Raw genomic sequence first — 20,083 nt, 5'->3', positions numbered from 1 at the left:
GTGAGAACACACAGCCCAATCCAGGGACTCAACTGGTGCAATGGAGGGTGACTGTGACTGCTGTGCACTCCACCCTTCTTTTTTTTTACCAACAGAGTTTCTCACGAGTAAGGGAAGTGATTTTCTTCAACTTATCAAAGAGAATTCATGCTGTACATCTCATGTGTAAGAAGGACGACGACTGTAGTCTGAAGAGAAAGTGAGTCATAGTTGAATTCTGTTGCCTATTCAATAATCCTAGTCGTCATGGAAACTGCAGAGCTGACGAAAAGTGTTAAATGACTCCAGGGGTTGTCGGTGACAACATTAATTATTAGAAGAAATGCATCAGTTCAGCTCAGACCTCATTTTGCTGAGAACACAGTTCAGAATTATCCTACTTATCCATTTATTTAATTGTGTGGTAACTTCAGTCTGGGAGGTGTTTCCTGGCATATCTGCCAGTCACCTAAAATGACTACAATGTCGCTCTTTTCAATGACTCTGCCACTTCAGCTTATTGTTCAGGCGGGTTCAGGTTCAGACCTGTTTATTAGCTGGTGTTACTAGCAAGTAGAGCGGACAGGAAGGTGTGAAATACTGCAGCAATAACCCAAAAAGAGGAAGCGATCAGGGGTTAAAAACTACCTCCCATGAATCTATTTCATACAGCCAGTCTGAAAGTGTGAAAGATAACATGGCACACAAAAATGAGTTGACAGAAGACAAAATGCACCTCTATTTTTGTCTAATACTCACACAACCACTTTGTTTCTTTGCTATGGCAGCATCTGGTTGAAATCAAATTCACAGAATCTGAGAGAATACAGAGAATCACACAGTGTTGGCTTTGCTCCCCTTCTCTTATTCCTGGTTTCTCTTCCTGTTATTCTGTCTCTCCTGTGAGCCTTTTCCTGTCACCTGATGGTCAGAGATAGAGCATAGAAAAATGGAGAAAAAAAAAGGTTACGGGGATCAGTGAGGAATGCTCTATTTTTCCCCTCTGTCTGCACCTTTTATTCATGTTTTAATGAAAAACAAACCCTCCATTACCTTATCAGTCACAAGCTGACCATCTGATTCTATAAAAATAAAAGCACACAAATGGAAGCTGACCTTGCAAAACCCACACATGTATCTCACTTTTCAAAGAGATCACATTCCTTCTTGTTCATTCAAACACCGATACCAGACTAAATCTGAGGCTTTTGTTAAGCAGCTACTAAAATCTTGGTTTACAGGCGACGTTGGCACTACGAGTGCTTATACATATCAAATAAGCGCTTACTCACCAAACCTTTAAAGAAAGGCCAGTGGGTGTACACACATGGATACATTTCAGTGCTGCAGCTGCTCTGCCAAGACAGCGCTGATGGCTGAGTCATGTTAGCCCAATGCTGAGATGAATGAATAGGCACAGTGCAGCAATGGACAACCATGATATGGTGGTAATCTGAAAAATCCCCAACCACATCAGGCTCTTCAGTGACCTCCAATAAACCTTTTGATGGCAACAGTGGTCACAGAGCACAGTGTCATGGCCAGAACCCAAACATGTATCCGTGTATGGTGCAGATGAGATCTGCGGCTAAAAGCAGCAGCAGAGGTAGAGAAATACAACTGCTGAGACACTAATAAGGCAGATCTAGACTATGTTACTCAGCCGAGATGCCAAGCAGACAGGCAGATGGAGACGTGTGCAGTTGTGGTCCTGGGTGTGATGCTGAAAGTACTGATACGGGAGAAAAGGGGAATCTGAAGGATGACTGGAATCTAAAGTGGTGTTTGTGCTCATGTGTGATTGTCAAGAGGCTCTAACTAAACGGGAGGATGATCTGCAACTGGTGCTAAATCTCCCTCAGGAATTTTTTAAAGAGACTAGAAACCCAACTGCTTCTTGAATCTTTTATTAAAAAACAGGAAATATTTACATTGACAGTAAACATACTTTGTCTTAATTTATATAAAAGTCCACCTCTTTTGTCTCTCTCTCTCCATGCTGAGTCACCGATTGACAGGCATTCACCATCGTCTAGCAGTTATGCAAGTAGCGGTGAATGCTCAAACATCACTCATCAATGAGGAAGTTGATGAGGGCGGTCCTGGGGGAGAGGATGGCTCTCTTGATGCTGCGCTCTCCAAGAAGCTTCTGTCCGAACGGGCTCTCCACAATGAACTGCTGCACCCACTCCGGATCTTTGGACACCTGCTGTGGCACCTTCACTGTCCCACAGGCCTTGTTGTTTATCTGAGGGTAAAAAGAATTAAGAAATAAATAGATGGGATAAGTTACTAACCTGTTCTGTCAAATGTTGCCCATTCAACAAGTCCCCATCTGAAAGCAGTTCTGCCCTGGCAGACTGTACCCAAACTCTTCCTTCCTGGCATAAAAGGCCCAAAATAACAGACTCCACCTCTCTCTCCACATATACGGTGAACCCTTAAAACACATACTTAGTGGTAGGTATGGGAAGGGCACTCAGTCTTGTAATGTTTAGAAGCAAGTGCATGTGTGCACACGGTGAATGTGATCATGTCTCTGGAAGTGGTTAAAAAATAATGTGTGTGTGTGTGTGTGTGTGTGTGTGTGTGTGTGTGTGTGTGTGTGTGTGTGCGTGCGCGCGCACACGTACGTATCTGAGGCCACTCAGCCTTGGCCTCCATTCTGGGACAAACCCAAGTACGTGATTAGAGGACAGAGGGAGTGAGGTTGCCTCCACAGAGCTGAGGAAGCCCACAACAGAGAGCTAGGTCTGAAGTAAAACCAACACAACATCATCATCGAGCTCTGGGAGCTCAATTATATGTACTGTGTGTGTGTTTAAGGAGAGATGGGGTATATAGAATGTATGACTTGTGTATGAGAGATGAACAGGAAGGGAACAAGGATGCAAAAATTAGTTATGGAGCATTATTTTCACTCTCAGACAGAGCAAATATGATTATGGAGAGAACAACGTTGTACACACATAGAAACACACACACACACACACACACACACACACACACACACACACACCATTTGTAAGGTTTCTTTCATTTAGTCTTTCTTGTCTCTATTTGTCAGACTACAGAGGGAGAATCCAAACAGTAAAAGACAGGTGCTGTGAGTCAGCTGACTGTGTGCTATCCTCACATATCACGTGTGTGTGTGTGTGTGTGTGTGTGTGTGTGTGTGCATGAGGGGGTTTGACTTTTAGAGAGAAAACAGTCAGATAAAAGCAGTTTCAGCGTTGATCTATTAACTGAGTCGATATTCAGCACACTGTGAAGACTGACACGTGTGTTCATGTGTGTACGCGTGTTCATTCATGTGCCAGTGTTAGCATGTGTGATGAACCTTCCCATCACAGCTGGATATTCCCTCTGATTGTCTTTATACCTTTAAAAGTGCACACAAAAACGCACACATTCCCAATGATGACATACGCTGCCAAACCGAGGGCTTTCGCTATTTGTGTGATTGAGCTCATGGGCAGAAAAAAGGCACAAGAAATGATAGTGAGAGAGTAACAGTGAGTCAGAAAAAAGGTAGCTCTCTTGCTGGCTTTTAATCATCACACACACACACACACACACGCACACACACACACACACACACACACACACAGTAATAATAGGCTCTCTTGAAAATTACAGACTATGAATGTAATCATGGAACTTTAGATCTAAGTGTGGAGAGTTTGAGTGAAAATGGTAGTGGATGCAAGAGCAAATGTGTGCGTATATACTGATTAATAAAGTTATGTATAAATAATGAGCAAAGGGCTGAGTGAAAACCATTTATGTTCAAAACCAAAAAATAAGAGCTTTGTTTTTAGCTTGACAACCATGTTTTTAGAGTTAGTTGAAAAAGTTGCATGAGCAAAACTGTGACAGAGTAACAGTGATACTCCAGACAACAAAAGGAAAAAAAAGAGATTGTGTGTGTGTGTGTGTGTGTGTGTGTGTGTGTGTGTGTGTGTGTGTGTGTGTGTGTGTGTGTGTGTGTGTGTGTGTGTGTGTGTGTGTGTGTGTGTCTACCAGTACAGACAGCTCCACTAAGTCAGGGACTTTCAGGTACTCAGGGTCCACAGTCGGCCAGAACTGTTGCAGGACGTCTCCGCCCCGCTGGAGGAGGGGGCTGAGGGGGTTTTTCACCTGGCAAAGACCTGGAAGAGGCCCGGGAGGAAACACAGGAGAACAGCACTGAATGAAAATAGATCAGAACAAAGTAAATGGGTTATCTTTTATTGAACCGAGCCAGAGAAACTGCTGGGGATGACTTTTATGTTTACTTTTTTTACCAGATTTGTTTTCCTCGTATGTAGAGAAAAAGTATTTGGATGAGGGATCAAACAACACCCCACAACCCCTTGTCCTGACTCTTAATTAAACCAGCAAGTGTACACCTCCCTGGAGGCACAACGGAAGGATGTGAACTTTTCTCATCCTGAACTGTGTGTGTGACTTACAAACTACGAGCAAGAGTGAAAAATACAATGTGACTGAGTGCAGCAGGGGTCACGTTTCTCACTTGCATGTCCTGTTTATAAAACCACATATGTGAGCACAAACAAAATGCACACAGCCAGTCATTAAAAACATACACGCCTCTTCCTCCCAGAGGTCATCTGTCAGGTTTTCCCATAGACAGTATATAGAAGGGTTTTCCTCACAGCGGCTATCAGCTGGACAATATGTTTTTTACGGAACCTCTTTTCTCTCAGCTGTGTGCCATGCCGTGTGTCATCGACAATAAGGGGATGTCCTCCAGGCCAGCACGGGGGCAAGCTTTCACATGAGGCATAAAAAGTGACACTAGATCTCAGCACTGCTTTCAGTTTAAAAAAGTTTATAAATAGTAAGTTTATCTGAGGCAACTTTCTCTTAAAGGCATTAGAAATAACCTAATTTTACCACAAACCTGAAATACTTCTGTCACTGTGCCAGTCTAAAATTTCATCTACCATGAGGTGACCATATTGATATTCAGAGTCTAAAACAAATGAATAAAACTAATTCAATTAAAGATGTACATTTATGTGGCATGGAGAGGCATCTCCAGGTTTGTCATATAATGTGTAGATTATTATGTGTAGTTTAGTGTTTTGAGTGCATTATTTATTACTGGTGAATAATTTGCATGCCACCAACCTGCCCAAAGTTCAGAAGCCAGGTAAGGTGCCATGGGTGCTGTCATCATAACCATCGCAGCCAGAGCTTCCTCAAACTCCACACTGTGCTGCACCACCCTGACCGTTGCACTCTGAACACACACAGTGGTAAAAAATGTAATTTCCAAAGTGTTTCGCTATAAACGATAAAATGTGACACCTTTACTTCAAGGTGTCAGAGGGCATACTCACACTTAGTGTATTGGTAAGTCCCATCAGCCGAGAAATGGCTGCGTTGAAGAGGAAGTCCTCTGTGAAGTGAGATGTCACCTGAAAATAAAATAAATAAATATAATAAAAAAAAATAGGTCAGTTAGTAACAACTATACAGTCTGAGGCTTTACATTCTGTTTTGATTACTGGACATGCGGTTGCTTCCAGATGGATTGACTGTGTCCTAGAATATTTTTTTGAATTTGACTTTAAAGAATTATGAAAAAACAATGATAAGGGGCCAAAAGAGGAGCCTCCTTCCCGTTATCACCATGTGAACCGGCTAAAGGCACACAGCATGCTAACATTGCCCTGCTTAGCCTTCTGGGAAGAAGAACCCATTTGGGAAGGGCCTCAGGGAGAAGGAGGTCGATCACCGAGGCTTTTCTGAGGGACAGATCAAAGGACAGCCTTGGCTTTGGGGGCTTATGGCAAACAGCCTGAGGTCCTCTAAAAGCACCAGCCCTGAGGGGTGGAGCGAGAGAATCAAACCTGGCAGCCAAAGGAGGCTATTTATAAAGTGTGAAAGGAGACAGAATCAATTCCCATCCCCTTCTTCTTTTACTCTTTACTCTGGGGGTTTCAGGTTGCAATAGATGCTCAGCACTGGATGGAAAGGCTGGAACTCAGGACTATGTACTGTTGACCTGCGTAATGAAATATTACCTTGGACCATGCTATCATACTGTACCTTGTAACTGAGAAAAGACAGCTTGCCATTCCTTCCAACAGTAAAATCTATTGCAGTGTAAAAAGGCTAATGAAATTAATGATTTATTTAATGCAGCAGATTAAAAACAAAAACCACAGATAATATACAGAAACAAATTAAGAAAAAGAATAGACCAAGGTCCCGGGGTGATTCACCTATCTTATTGAAGGAAGATGAACACTAATTTGCTGTGGAATTTCAAATGTGGGCCCATTACTGACCCCTACTGGTAATGACTGTAGCAATATCTTATTGTTAAATAATGTCACCATGAGACATTTTCAGCCATTTATTCAAAACCATAGCCAGTCTGAAACTATACCTCTTGAATAGCGTAGTTCTTGTTCTCCCAGATCTTCTTGGTCTCTGCCAGCTCTTTCTTTTTCAGCAGGGAGGGGCTGGGGACGTCTCCGAGTTGCCGAGCCCCCCTAAGCTTGGTCACCAGCTGCCAGAGCCGAGACTGCCATCGCAGAACCCCAGGGAGAGCATCCGCTGACGTGGTGAACACACACAGAAACAGAAGAAAAGAATATTACAATATGAAATCAACTGATACCGTTTTCTTTGAGGCAACAATGATTTAGATAAAGCTAAATCTCATAAAACTAACATGCTCTGGTATCATTCTGAATTCATAATGCTAAATAACTTAAGGTCTCAGTGTAATTTTGCAGTGGTGTCACGGCTCACTCTTGACATTCCAGAGGATGTCCTGTTCAGGTGGTGCGGCGTAAAGGATGTAGAGTCGAACTGTGTCCACGCCGTACTGCTGCACCACCTCTTGGGGGTCCAGACCGTTGTGTTTAGACTTGCTCATCTTCTCCCACGTCACCTCAATACGACCACCGCCACGCACCACCGGCTCCTTATCTGGAAGAGGCAATTTAGGAGTCAAAGAGGATATAGCTAGACAAAGTGACATACTCTCTCCAACCTATTCTTCTATGTTAAGAACTTGCAAATCAAATGTAATCTCACTGTGTGTTTTTATTTTGTTTTACTTTTATCGTTTCCTAGTGGCTCCTGCTCGATCTCTAGTAAAAGACAGAAGAAAGAAAAAATATGTAATCTGAGTATATATCACCAGGATCTTCTATTTATACCGTCACCAAGCAATAGAGAGAGGCTGAAGATCCTTGGGCGTGAAGCCAGTTGTAAGAGACCTATTACATCTCTTCAAAGGATTTCTTATGATTTGACTTTTGTCAAAAGTAGCTTGTTAACTTGTCATTCAATTGGGTAAAGCTGTAAAGCACAAAACAGAGAGGGAGTGCTATTCGCAGCAGAAAAGGGTTATTGATGTCAATACATACTATGATAAAAAAAACGAAATTGTTGTGATGACTCTTTTTTTCTGGCAGAGCGAGAAGAGCCCTCTCCTCTTCCATCTGTCAGAGATATGTCACACTGACAAACACCCTGCAAATTCAGGTAGCGTGTACCTGAGAAGTCTATTTCTTCTCTCTTTAGGTACTGGCCACTGTCTGCTTGTTTAAAAGTCTGGCCCTTGATCAGACCCTGGACCAGCAGTTTCCAAAAAGGCTCCCTGAAAGACAGAAAGAGGATGGATTAACATACACACGTGTATGTGCACAGCAAAAGCAGATGTGCAGCAATGTGTACTGTACCTGTGAGCAACAAGACCTTGATCCTTGCAGAAGTGACAGAGGAAGCGAGCATAGTACAAGTGCATGACAGCGTGCTCTTTCCCTCCGATGTACACATCCACAGGGAGCCAGTGATCTGCTAGGCGGCGCTCAAAAGGCCTGGAGAGGAAGAGCAAGTTTGGGGGAGCTGTGTTATGAAGCCGTTTTTGAATGTATGGTATTAAGAGATATGTTAATAAAAACATGGGGAAAAAAAGGAACCCAGTCTAAATATGCAAGACTACAAGTTATTTATTTTTAAGATGGTTAATTTAAATTGCCATTTCTGTAGTGTTGTTTTTTTGCAGGAAACATAACACGACATGTTTAGAACAGCATATGTAAGAGCTTTGGTGACCTAGATATAATCTTGCTATATGGTGTGAGATTATTAGTCTTTCATTAATGTAGTTTTATTTTTCCAGTTCTACTATGTATTATTTGTTCATTTCACTCTTTTTTATCTTTATCTATTGTGGTGCATTTGATTTCATTTTTTTATTTTATTTGCCTGACCTTATCTGATTATGGTGCCAAAATGTTTAAAAAAGATTTGACAGCGTAAAGCTCTTTGTAACTTTGTTTTGAAAGGTGATGTAGAGTATAAATAAAGTTTATTGTTAGATGAATCAGCAGTACAGTAGCAAAGCAGACTTTTGCCTATATAAAATGTTCTTAGAAAACATTTGTCAAATAGCACTGGTTGTTATGTGCTTTATACACATGCACACACACTTCCTCTAGGGGGCAGGCTGAATCTGATAGACAAAGATCCAGGGATGAAGCGTACAGAAGCCTCCTGAAGCCTCCTCTACTGTATCTCACTGGCTTCATGTGTTTCAAATTTGGCTCTGACGACTTCCTCTGAATTCAGCTTCTCATGTTAACAGTCAGGTATTTGTGGAGAAAAATCTATCCGAGATGAACTGAGACGGGGCTGTTCCTTTCAGATTTCGAGCTGCATGTGGTTAGCCTGACTGGCATGATGGTCAGCAGAAGCAGGGATTCCACCTAATGATGGTTTTTAGGGCAGTCTGCTATCTCTGTGCGTTACCTTTCACACCAGTCATTACTCTCCTCGACTCTTCTCTGCTCTCACTCTCTGGCTGATGGTGCCTCTGGATAATTGAACCAGGGAAAAAAGTTATGAACTCAAGGCTGAAAATAATTTAGCCGGTTCATTGGCATCCGTCCAGGGAAATCTAATATATAACCACACATGCACACTTCTATATAACACCATTTTCCTATTTTGTCCATCTTATACTACATCTCTTGCTTCCTATTTTCATCGTTTCCCCTAGTGCACATAAGGCTCAGCAGGCTAACTGTAATGCACAAATAGTGTAATTGCTTTTTCTGTTGTGCTATAATCTGTCCCGCTAAGAAAAGTGATGGAGAAAGCAGCCCCCTTCCTTTAAAGCAGCTTTACAGCTAGGTCAGGGCACTGGGAAATTAATCTCTTTTGTTGAGCTCAGGGTATCGCCACCATCCCAGCAGGTGACAGCAATAGCTCCATAATCTCTATTGGCAGGAAATGCAACTTCTAGTCAAGTGTGTGTGTGTGTGTGTGTGTGTGTGTGTGTGTGTGTGTGTGTGTGTGTGTGTGTGTGTGAGAGAGGCAAGAGAGAAAATCAAGTTTTGTTTGACATAGCAGAGACTACATAGTTTGCTTTTTAAATATCTAAAAACAGACAGATATGCTTATCCACCCACACAGCTTTCCCTTCTTTTCATTTGTAAGAAGAGAGCGTAAATAAGACCTGGACAATTTGTGCTAAAATCTATAAGAGTGTGAGAAAACAGATGCAAGTGGAACAAATACAAAGCTTGCATTTCGGTGGCTTCATTGATGGTCAAAAATGGTTGGAAAAGCAGCTAGTGTAATCTCAGGAGGAGGCTGTTTGTACCTGTCTGGGTTATGGGGGTCTGTGTACCTAAAGTAATACCAGGCGGAGTCCACAAATGTGTCCATGGTGTCAGTCTCCCTCCTTGCTGGGCCCTTACATCTGAATGAGGGGAGACAGAGACAAAGAAAGTTGGGCAGAGGCAGCACAAAAATCAATATTAGGCTGACAAATTAGAACGCGAACAAATGAACGATCTCTGTTTGTACACTTAGTGAAATGGCACATTATGTGATTTGTGTGTGTGTGTGTGTGTGTGTGTGTGTGTGTGTGTGTGTGTGTGTATAAAGCTAGCTCCATCTGGCTGTGGGGGTCATGTCCCTGTAGAGAAGCACAGCTGAAGCCAGCCTGGCACCAGCGCTCTGTTTCTGTGCCCTGACTAACAGGCTGTGCTAATAGGGAGCCAACTAGCAGGCCAAACACATGATCATGTGTTTGTGTTAGAAATGCCACCTTGTGCCCCTTTCTATCCAAGCCAAACAGCACATGGGTATGTGATGTGAAACTGCCAACATCACTTTTACAGCGATGAGAGGACATTTGCAAAGACACAAGAAAAAAGAGCTTTTTAAGTCAGATTTAAAGCAGTTAATGGAACAGTGAAAGCGTCTGCCTTTTACTTTATAATGAGTCTCAATAGAGTTAAAATCAGTGTGCCAGAAAGCTAAACAGAAGCAAAGCTCTGAGCTTTACTATGTGCAACAGAGCAGGTATCGTTTCCTGGATCTTATGGGATGTCTCTGTTTAGTCTAACCGTCTCTTTGTTGTCTAACATTTTCACTCACACAAACACTCAACTCACAGTCAATCACACTCACTAACACAGACATGGAGAGACAAAACCCCTCAACCTCCTACCATACTGGTCTATAATAAGGCAGTGATGATAAGGGATGCTGAAGCTGAAGGTTGCCTAGCAACAATAATAAGGTGAAGCAAGGTTAATATTTGGAAGTCAGGTGTTATTTCATATAATAAAAACCCAGCAGTACAACGAAGGACCTACCATCACAAAAGAATACAAAAATAGAAACTTCTGAAAATGTAGAAAATTTGTACACAACATTTGCTTAAGCAAGTGAGATTTGCCACCGCCTCTGTCACACCAGACTGGCCAATCAGAGGCCAAATTGTGTTCATTTGACAGACAGCTGGAAGCGGCTACAGTCAGACCAGATTAGACAGCCCACAGAGGTAGTCCCTGGAGATGGCCCTTCTCTAAGCTATGAAAGGAGCCTAACAGCAGCAGTAGGTAACTAAATCTGAAGCCACCTGTATGCATGAGTGTTTAAAGTGTGTTTGCAGGATGAGGCAGGATGAGCCAGAAAGAGCCAAAAGGCGCTCAAACAGATGAGGCAAGAGAGGCAGGTGCCCACTCCATGAAGGTTCTCTTCCCATTGAAAACAGCCCTCCATCTGCTGCGCGTCTGCCAATGTGTGCGCGCGGTGGTCTCTCTCTTTACCTGTGAATTCATAGAACAACACACACTTGCACGCCCACCTTTCTAGCCAGGCTAAGCCGAGGCAAGGTTTCAGTTGGCAGGCCAATTTACAGTGCCGCAGAGGATCGGAGATGAGATGAGCACACAGGAAATGACTTCCTCAAGGACAAATAAAACTCCATTTCTGCCACCCATCTCTCATCACGCTGCTTGACTGTGTTCTACTCAAACTTTAACTGGACATGGTCGACGAGTGAAGAGAACAAATTTCCGCAGACACTTAACAACGGAGGAGAGATGGGAAGAGAGGAGATAACGGCGTCTTGGTGATTATAGCTATCAATCACCACTGATGGGAGGAATTATAGTAGCTTTTTGGAAGTGACTGAACACAATCTGATGACTTGTGCCTGCTGCGACTGAGTGAGCCATTGTTTTAATCAACATGGTGACGTGATGGTGAATTTGTTCACTGAGAAGACTTGCTGGAGAGTGGTGTGTGTGTGTGTGTGTGTGTGTGATTACACCTGTGTACAAAAGGTTAATGTGTGTGCGTACATGTACAGTATTTGTGTGTCTCTCGAGGCACAGCTGGCTTATGCAACCTCCATCATCATCTCATGCTGCTCCTGTCACAGATGCCACTCATTACATAACCCAGTCAGAGCAAAAGTATTAATCACACAATTCACAAGCTCGCTCTCAATGCTCTGTGTTCTTGTAAAGCTGTCAATCCTCTCAGCCTGCGCTGACGACAGCAGGCTCATTTGTTCGGTGCTGGTCCCCTGAGGAAATACAGGAAGTACGGAGGAGAGGCGTCTCACTGGTGAAGGTTTACACATAATTCAATTCTCACTCCAGAAACACCATAATGAACAGGATGATTTCCACAATTGCTTATGTCGTGTCAAAAAAACATTACACATCCTCCACCCTTTTCAACATCAGACAGCTCAATAGGGTGGTCAGTGACTCACTGACTTGCTCAAAGGTACTTCAGCAGGGTGGTTTGCTTACTGTGCAAATGGGGTCCTAAGGACTCCACAAGAGCACAAGCTTCTGGCTGTGAGTCTTTTGTCGTTTGATGTGCATTATTTCTGCATGCATTTTAATATTAGGAGTGAGACCCCACCACCATTACAAGAAAATAGCAAATAAAGCTGTGATAACAGAATAAAAAGACATTGATTGGTTATTAATTACTACAGGTTTCACCCCTTTCCCTGGAGGAGAGACACTGAGGGCTTGATGTGTGTCCTTTGGGAGATATAATTCACAGACACAATTAGCTACGACATAAGAGCTAATGAAAAAAAGTAAAAAATCAAATATGGCATTTTTATATGATAATCATAAGGACTAACAATGAGGGTTTTCCTTGGAATGAAATATGTTAAAGATAAAATGAGAGAGGATCATATGGTTGAGACATATAAATGTGTTTGCGTGTGATGTTCTAATAAAACATAAAAATAAAACATCTTAGTGTTCTTACCTGGGACATTTGCAGTTGATCCAGTCATGAGCAGCCTCCAGTGGCGACGCACCCTTTCCTTTGAGAGACGGCAGCTTTGGTAATGTAACTGGTAACTGCTCCTCAGGGACAGCAACTGGACCACAAGACCCACAATGCACCACAGGGATGGGTGTGCCCCAGTACCGCTGTCTTGATATCAACCAGTCCCTGAGCTTGGAGCTGGTAAGGTGGCCGCCGATTTTCTGCTCTCTGGCCTTCTGGGTAATGGAGTCAAATGCCTGCTCTCTGGTGAGGCCTGAGAACTACAGTGAGAAAAGAATAAAAGTGTTTTCATTTTCTATAGAATTTAAAGAGAGAAGGTGTGCTTGACTTATGCAGCAAAATAATTATTATAATTTAATAATCATCAGTCACATATCAACGCCATCATCAATAGTGCGGACCTCCTCAGAGTTGATCAGAGTTTGTGTCCCGTCTTCGGCACTTTTAAGCACTGTGGTCCACCTCAGATTCAGAGCTTTGGCTACAGACAAATCCTCCACACTACAGTCTGGGATACCTGTGGAGCATGAACATGTAACACAGTGAATAAAAAAACAAAACATGGACACACACATAACCGATCTCTCTCTCCTCCCTGAGGTGATGTTAAGCATGTTGTGACTAATGGTTAACAATCCCTTGGGTTCTACCTCCACACACTGCGAGAAAAACACCCACTGGTTTTACATCATTATGACATCCACAATACTGCATGGCAAAGACATAGATAGTAAAAGGGTCACTTTCAAAATGCAGCATTTTTTGCACAATCAAATCCACTGAAGTCGAATACTTTTTACATTTCTCTTTTTTAATTACATCATTCACCTATCAATTAGCCTCGCGAACAGGACAAGTGTTCCTGTTTGTTCATATATTCAACCTCTGTCTATTATGTCAGCTCACAGATGAATACAAATTACCTTCTTACTCACCAGCTACGATTTCCAGGTGATCGTGAAACCCACCCACACATGTGCACACCAATAACTCACCGATCACGGTATCCAGATAGCCATCAAACGCCTCCTTGTGTGAGATGACCAGGGGAACCTCGTGGCCAGTGAACAGGTTGCAAGCGGTTACCTTCGTAAGGGAGTCTGGAGAGCAAAGGGTAGGAGGTGTTAATCAACAATCATTCACCGCTGAGACAGAGAGGGAATCAAGGGAATCTCAATTAGCATATACTCAGTCCACTGCGGCGACTACAGCCATAACTTGACAGGATTAAATAAACATAATAACATTAGTAAAGTCCCAAACATGCATCCATACTGGTAATATGAAATATATGTAGACAAATACAGTACAAATCTTTAAGAAAAGGCCCAAAAGAAATTTAGTTCCTTCGTCATATGAGGATGAGTATTTATTTTTCAGTATTAGCTCGTCTTTTGTTAATGGGACACTGCTCAATAAAGAACACAAATAAGATGCAAAGAATCACAACCTTTTCAAGCGCTGACAGCATGCAGGTGTAGACTATTAATCTATCTTACCATTGAAAAAGTAATGATTGATGAAACATTTAAATATGTCTTTCCTGGGCGCCTGGGTAGCTCACCTGGTAGAGCAGGCGCCCATATATAGAGGTTTACTCCTCGACGCAGCGGCTGCAGGTTCTACTCCAACCCGTGGCCCTTTGCTGCATGTCATTCCCCCTCTCTCTACCTTTTTATGTCTTCATCTGTCCTAGGAAAATAAAGGCCTAAATTGCCCAAAAAATTATCTTTAAAAAAAAAAAGAAACAAAAAAAAGTATTTCCTCTAAGAAAGCTTATTTCCCCCACCTACTGTATAAATAAAATCATGCACCTTGACAGACCCAACACAGACTGGGAGCAGTGCGGAGATGCTCACCTCTGCCTGGCTGAAAGGCTTTCTCCAGGGCTGAGCGGACTGAGCTGCTCCCATGCAGCAGTCTGTGGGAGGGCAGGATGGCCAGGTAAGCCGCTCCGAACACCGTCTCTGGGGAGGAGCTGTAGGCAGACAGGGTCTCCCCTGTGTCCTCCCCGTCCACCTGGAAGATAAGACATAAGCATGTGGGAACCTTTCTGCGTCCAAAATCCTGGAATCATCCCTGGTGACAGGAATGGTGTGTAGACTGCTAGCTGGAGAGGTGCCAGTTCACCTCCTGGGCACTGCTGAGGTGCCCCAACTGCCAACTCTCCACAACAATAATGCACGTTTATAGTGTGTGCATGTGTGTAAAACAGGCCTATGCGTTTGTAACAACGGAGTGAAAAAACTGAATTTCCCCAGAGGGATTAATAAAGTACATCATCTTCTTCCACCATGTATGTCAAACACATTACAGGGGAAGACGTATTGTACTACAGTTTTATGTACAGAAGCATCTTGGTTTTGTAATTGATTAATGCATTATAGTGCTGAAAAACTCCAATACTGAATTAGTTAGTGGAGAGAAGTAACATTTTTAATAATTTATAAATAACGGTATGTATTTATCAGTAGAAACCTCAAATATTTGCCATGCAGGCATACCATCATAAATTCAAGGAGAGACTTTCAGCACCAATCTTAATAACTTTGTGATCCCGTTTTCCTCTAGCGCCACCATGAGGTTCACATGTGTCGCTTTGAGTGAATTTTGGTGTTAGAATGCTAACATGCTAAACTTAGATGTTGAACAAGGTACATACCTAGAGTCTTGGGACTGTGAGATGCAACATGTTCTGTCCATAGCTCTATAGATACATAATGAGGCTACAATGTCCCTTAATCCTATACTTATTTATAGATGACAGACTCATTCTAAGGGGTTCTGGGGTAATTAATATATGTCATGTTGTAGAAGAGATACTAATACATATCTTCAGCCCCCTGGGGAGATAATTCAGTGAAGAGTTCCTGTGACAATGTATGATGATGTAATATTAGACAAAAGAAACCATTCAATTAACTGACAGCCCAAAAACACAAAAGCACTCTCACATCCTCTAACGTCTTTGTTTCTATAAACATCAAGACTTTTTAAATCAAGGGACTGACTTGAGTAACCATTTTTCTGATTTCTTTTTCAAGAGAGCGGTTTAATAGGGGTGCTCATGGGGCTCAGTTTGAACCGACAGACACGTGAAAAACTGTAAATATGGCTTTTTGAAAACTCAATAGAAACTAATCTCTGAAATCATCTGTTTGGGTAAATTGCCACTTGCAGATGGAAGCACCCGCTGAATGCAAACAACAGAGTGAAGATTTTAATGTTTTGGTACATGATTTTTAATAGAAATATATAAATAAAAAGAGGAATCCAAAATAAAGCTAGCAATCAGTGCTTGGGGAGAAAGAGATGAAAAAGCGAGGCTGGAAAAGGGGAAGCAACAGGGAAACACTTGGTGGAAAAAGACAGAGAGATTGAAAGGAAGTGAGAATGATGAATGAATAAAAAGTGAGCTAAGATTCACCTTGAGTTTGAAATCGAAGTAGCAGCCGGTGCACTCTCCAATCCAGTTTCCCTGCATGGCTTTCACACCATACCACTCTGGAAGGTCTTCCAGGGCGTCAAGGAGAGGCTGGAGGAGGGAGACAGAAACAAAGACACAAGTTTACTACTTTGTACAAGTTTAAAAAAGGAGCTTATTTTCCACTTCACTGTGAAAAAATAGATCATTTTTAAAGGCGGGGCAACCAGTTCCTCATAAATGTATGGTTGTCTATGGTAATGCAATTGACTTCAACTCAGTGTGGGTTCTTTCAAAGCCTAGCCAATTTATTTTGACAAAGCAGCAGAGCAGCCCAGGTCACATTATGCAGACAAAGAGGGATTTAAAAAAATCCTGACCTCCACTCGCCCTACTTTCTTTGATATCACAAAGCAATCGCCTATAACACACACACACACACACACACACACACACACACACACACACACACACACACACACACACACACACGTAACACAAGTTATTCTGCATTATTAGAGGAAGCTATGCATATCAACGAGGCTCAGGCCAAAAAGCCACAGCTGGGCTGAGGCCAGAGATGTTCAAATTCTCCATTTCCTTTTCAGTCTGTCACAATCTATTACCCACAATCCTCCTCACTGTGCCGCTCAGCACGCAGTACCTCATCACAGCAAAATCAATACAAACATAAACACTGGTAATAGTCATCACCAGCATGGCTGCAGTGTGTGTCAGTTATGGATTTGCTCCAGACTAGGAGAAAAGAGACATTAATCCAGCAAATCTGTATCAGCATGATGGAAAGACTCTTGGAGGAGACGCAGCAAACAGAGATGTTACCAGCAACATACATAGAAAAAAAATAAATAATCAGGAAAGCGATGAGAGACAACTAATGATTGCTTTAAAGAGAGAGGCAGTAAAAGCCTTTAATATAGTTTGGCACAGAAACAGGACTAACTGAAATATGTACAGCAAGGACAGGAGTCTCCATGGCAACTAAGCAAAGCTTGAGAGAAAAAGAATGGTATAGCAATAACCAAGGATTGTAAGTGAGTGTGTCTGTGTGTGTCTGAAAAATAGGCATCAAGTACATTCTGATTAAAAAAACAAAAAACGTGCTTGCTCATGGCAGCACACATGAAAAATTGGAATCAATACAGAGAAGATTAGTATGGCCCCTCCGAAAGGATGACACACGCAAAATATTACGCAAAGCAGCAATACAAGTGGTTCAGGGATTTGAAACAGCAACCTCCAAGTCACAAGTTGTTGACACAAAACACCTCTAGAAGCTATGGTCATATTTGAGCAATATTATAGCTGAACAACACACTGAGCATCAAGTCGTGAATAATCTAAATGTCAGTGCATGTGCAATAGGCAGGCGGCATGTGTGCCTGAGTGCAACAAGTGTGATTATGCATGAAATTGAAAACTCTGCTATAGCCACGTGCTCATTTTTCTATGCTGCATGCTCCACTTCTGAAAAATCCATCTTAGTAATAATATGCAATGATCTGTGTCCTGGAACAAAAAATATAGTTACGATTCACGAGGAAACTCTTTCAGTACAACGTGGAACAAGCTCACAGCTAAACTGATGACTGCTGAATAAATATTGTCTGATGTTAATGTTGTCTAACAGACCCGAACATGTGTACAGGCGTGCTGAGAAATGCACAAGTGGGAAATCACAGTCCAATTACAGCGTTTTTGATTTGGCAAGCTGCCGTATCACACGGTTCTCTTTCGCTCCATCTGTCTTTCTCACTTCTGTGCTTTAACACCTTCTTCCTTCCCACTTCTCTATTCGTCAGAGAAAATTCAGGAACACATTGTCACAGTAGGCTGCTTCCGCCTCCTCTCACACCTCTGACATGGACAAGCATGGGCAACTTCAGCGCTGCGGCTAAAACTGGGCGACGCCTGACTGAGGACAAATTGATGTTTTAATCAAAATGACAAAATTGGCAAAGGAATTAACAAACCCTCAACTACTGTCTTTACATGTTTTAACCCATTTATAAGAAATCATATGTAATTTCCATTATTGCCAGTTTCCATTACCAGTTTCCAAAGCATAGAGGACGTTTTTCACATTGATTTCACACCTCGCAGGTAGGTTTGGTCCATTTTATTTCAGTACGGTATGAAAATCCACTCACACAAATTTGCAAATGCTATACCTTACTCTGCCTTTCCTTCTCATGGCATCAGTTTGACTCACTATTTTGTGTTCTGCCCTGGCTAGTCTATATCCTTGACGTTCAACTTCTGGGATTGCTCAGTTGCCGCTGGAAAATCCGCCGGATTTCACTCATTTAGGCCAGATATCCGTTGCCTTGGGCTTCCTTTGTGTTGATATTTTAAACTCTGGTCAATTTTTGAGGACTATGGTTAACCTTTTCTCAGATCTCTGCAGGGTAAATCCATCTGTCCAATCTGAGTTTTCTGTTGCACGACTAAAACAACTTTTAAACGTACACGTTCCACCAAAACAAGTTCCTTCCGAACCTATTTTGCAGTGGCACCACGGCATTTCTCCGGTGCTTAGCACCGCCCAAGACGATTGTGATTGGTTTAAAGAAAGGCCAATAAACCACAGCATGTTTTCCTCCCATCCCTGAATGCTATGTGGAGTAGCCAGACTCTCCTCCAGCGCACTTTGGAGGATGGTCTGGCAAAGCGAGACTATGCCCTGGCTGACACTGTAATCAGTGTCATCTGAGTCGGAAGCCAGTGAAGCTCTGCTAAATTCTCCTGTCTTGTCTCGTCTGGGCACAAATACTATGCCCATTAGCTCGCTAGACTGAAGATCGCTAAACTCCCTGGCTAGTATCGCTGAGCCAGAGAGGAGGGGAACAACTTTGAATGTTGTGTTTACAAGCCGCAACGGACAAATCCTACTCATTCTGCCTTTAAATATCCATGTCTGCAAGTCAAGGGTCTGAGACAATGTGCCAAAGATGTGCTGTCCACATCCTCATTAAACAAAAGCACTTTTCTCCTCAAGGAATACTCTGTGCAGTGTGTGTGTGTGTGTGTGTAACAATGCACATGTGTGTTCTGCACGTACAATGCACGGACTGCCTTTCCTGTGGGTGATTCACATCACAAGTCCCCGGCGGGTCATTTGCATTGCTTGCATCTGCAGCAGGCCTGTGCTGTGCAGAAAAGGTGGAGGTTTCTCATCAGCCGGCCAGGCCGCCTGGGGGCATCACTCGGACGGTCCCTTTTTACTTGGTCCGGAGACGCCAGGCTACAAATGACGGTGTCCAGGGGTCTGATTGCACAACGAGAGAGGCAGGGCTGCAGCTGCTGCTACTGAAGTGTCAGCCATGATTGCTATCAGAGGGGTCCGCTGCTCATTTTGGTTCGCATGAAGCTGCTGGCCAGCCATTCAGACGCCACTTGTCACATACACATACACCAAAGCCATACCTTGGCATAGTTTGTAGTCTTGATGAACCATTGTGTGAGCAGCTTCTGCTCCACCAGGGCGCCAGACCTCCAGGAGCGACCATTTTCATCCACCTGCTCATCAGCCAGCACTGTCTGATCAACAGGGTCCCAGTTCACCACAGCCTGGAGAACACACACAAATGCAGATGAACACACAACATATGATTAAAATGAAAAAGCAGAGCTTAGGAAGTAGCTCGGATTTAATAGACAGACCAAAGGCTTATTTCAAGGTTGTCCCATTTCATTAAACATAATAAAAGGGCTTCTACCAAGCTCTCCTCCGAGTAACGGGTGAGCTGCTTCAATCAACCGCCAGCGACCAAAAAAACCTAAACCAATCATTTTATTTCTTTCAAAAGAAAACCGGGATAAGCACTTTAGTGAAAAGGCCATTCCTACCTCTTTCTGATATGCCAGTCCTGCTTCAAAGAGCTTGATAAACAGATACTGCGTCCACCTGTAGTAGTCTGGAAGGCAAGTGGTTACTTCCTGTCAGGAAAAAGCCAGAGTAATGTCAGCAGTGTGTGGTGTGACGCACACACACAAGAGGGCAAACAAGACCTAAAACCTGCCAAAGTCTCTGTTTGAAGCTCAGTTCTTCTTCAGTTCTGACTC

The 20,083-nt window shown here is 42.8% G+C and overlaps 1 protein-coding gene and 1 non-coding gene across 5 annotated transcripts in view; one reads left to right on the top strand and one right to left on the bottom strand.

The window, feature by feature from the left end:
• Positions 1–1,870: 1,870 nt before the first annotated feature.
• The window catches only part of lars2 (leucyl-tRNA synthetase 2, mitochondrial), a 33,724-nt gene continuing 15,511 nt past the window's right edge, over positions 1,871–20,083 (bottom strand). For 2 of the 4 annotated variants that reach the window (XM_078253345.1, XM_078253344.1), the window contains exons 6-22: positions 19,868–19,957; positions 19,445–19,588; positions 16,001–16,108; positions 14,433–14,592; positions 13,569–13,673; positions 12,975–13,090; positions 12,550–12,833; positions 9,617–9,715; positions 7,689–7,826; positions 7,503–7,606; positions 7,062–7,094; positions 6,751–6,930; positions 6,383–6,552; positions 5,328–5,405; positions 5,116–5,227; positions 4,003–4,130; positions 1,871–2,227 (exon numbers count right to left, since the gene is read on the bottom strand). In XM_078253345.1, the coding sequence (XP_078109471.1) occupies positions 2,048–2,227; positions 4,003–4,130; positions 5,116–5,227; positions 5,328–5,405; positions 6,383–6,552; positions 6,751–6,930; positions 7,062–7,094; positions 7,503–7,606; positions 7,689–7,826; positions 9,617–9,715; positions 12,550–12,833; positions 12,975–13,090; positions 13,569–13,673; positions 14,433–14,592; positions 16,001–16,108; positions 19,445–19,588; positions 19,868–19,957 (2,229 nt within the window). In that variant the 3' untranslated portion in view covers positions 1,871–2,047. The remainder of the gene's footprint in view (positions 2,228–4,002; positions 4,131–5,115; positions 5,228–5,327; positions 5,406–6,382; positions 6,553–6,750; positions 6,931–7,061; positions 7,095–7,502; positions 7,607–7,688; positions 7,827–9,616; positions 9,716–12,549; positions 12,834–12,974; positions 13,091–13,568; positions 13,674–14,432; positions 14,593–16,000; positions 16,109–19,444; positions 19,589–19,867; positions 19,958–20,083) is intronic. The other 2 variants (XM_078253346.1, XM_078253347.1) reach the window with 2 other exon arrangements.
• Positions 17,119–17,227, top strand: LOC144520140 (U6 spliceosomal RNA). The gene has a single exon (XR_013502188.1). It is a non-coding gene; the product is annotated as a U6 spliceosomal RNA (small nuclear RNA).

Source organism: Sander vitreus, chromosome 6 (genome assembly GCF_031162955.1).
Source record: "Sander vitreus isolate 19-12246 chromosome 6, sanVit1, whole genome shotgun sequence".
Classification (NCBI taxonomy): domain Eukaryota; kingdom Metazoa; phylum Chordata; class Actinopteri; order Perciformes; family Percidae; genus Sander; species Sander vitreus.
Note: the sequence above shows the minus strand (reverse complement) of the source record. Positions and strands in the feature narration are given on the sequence as shown.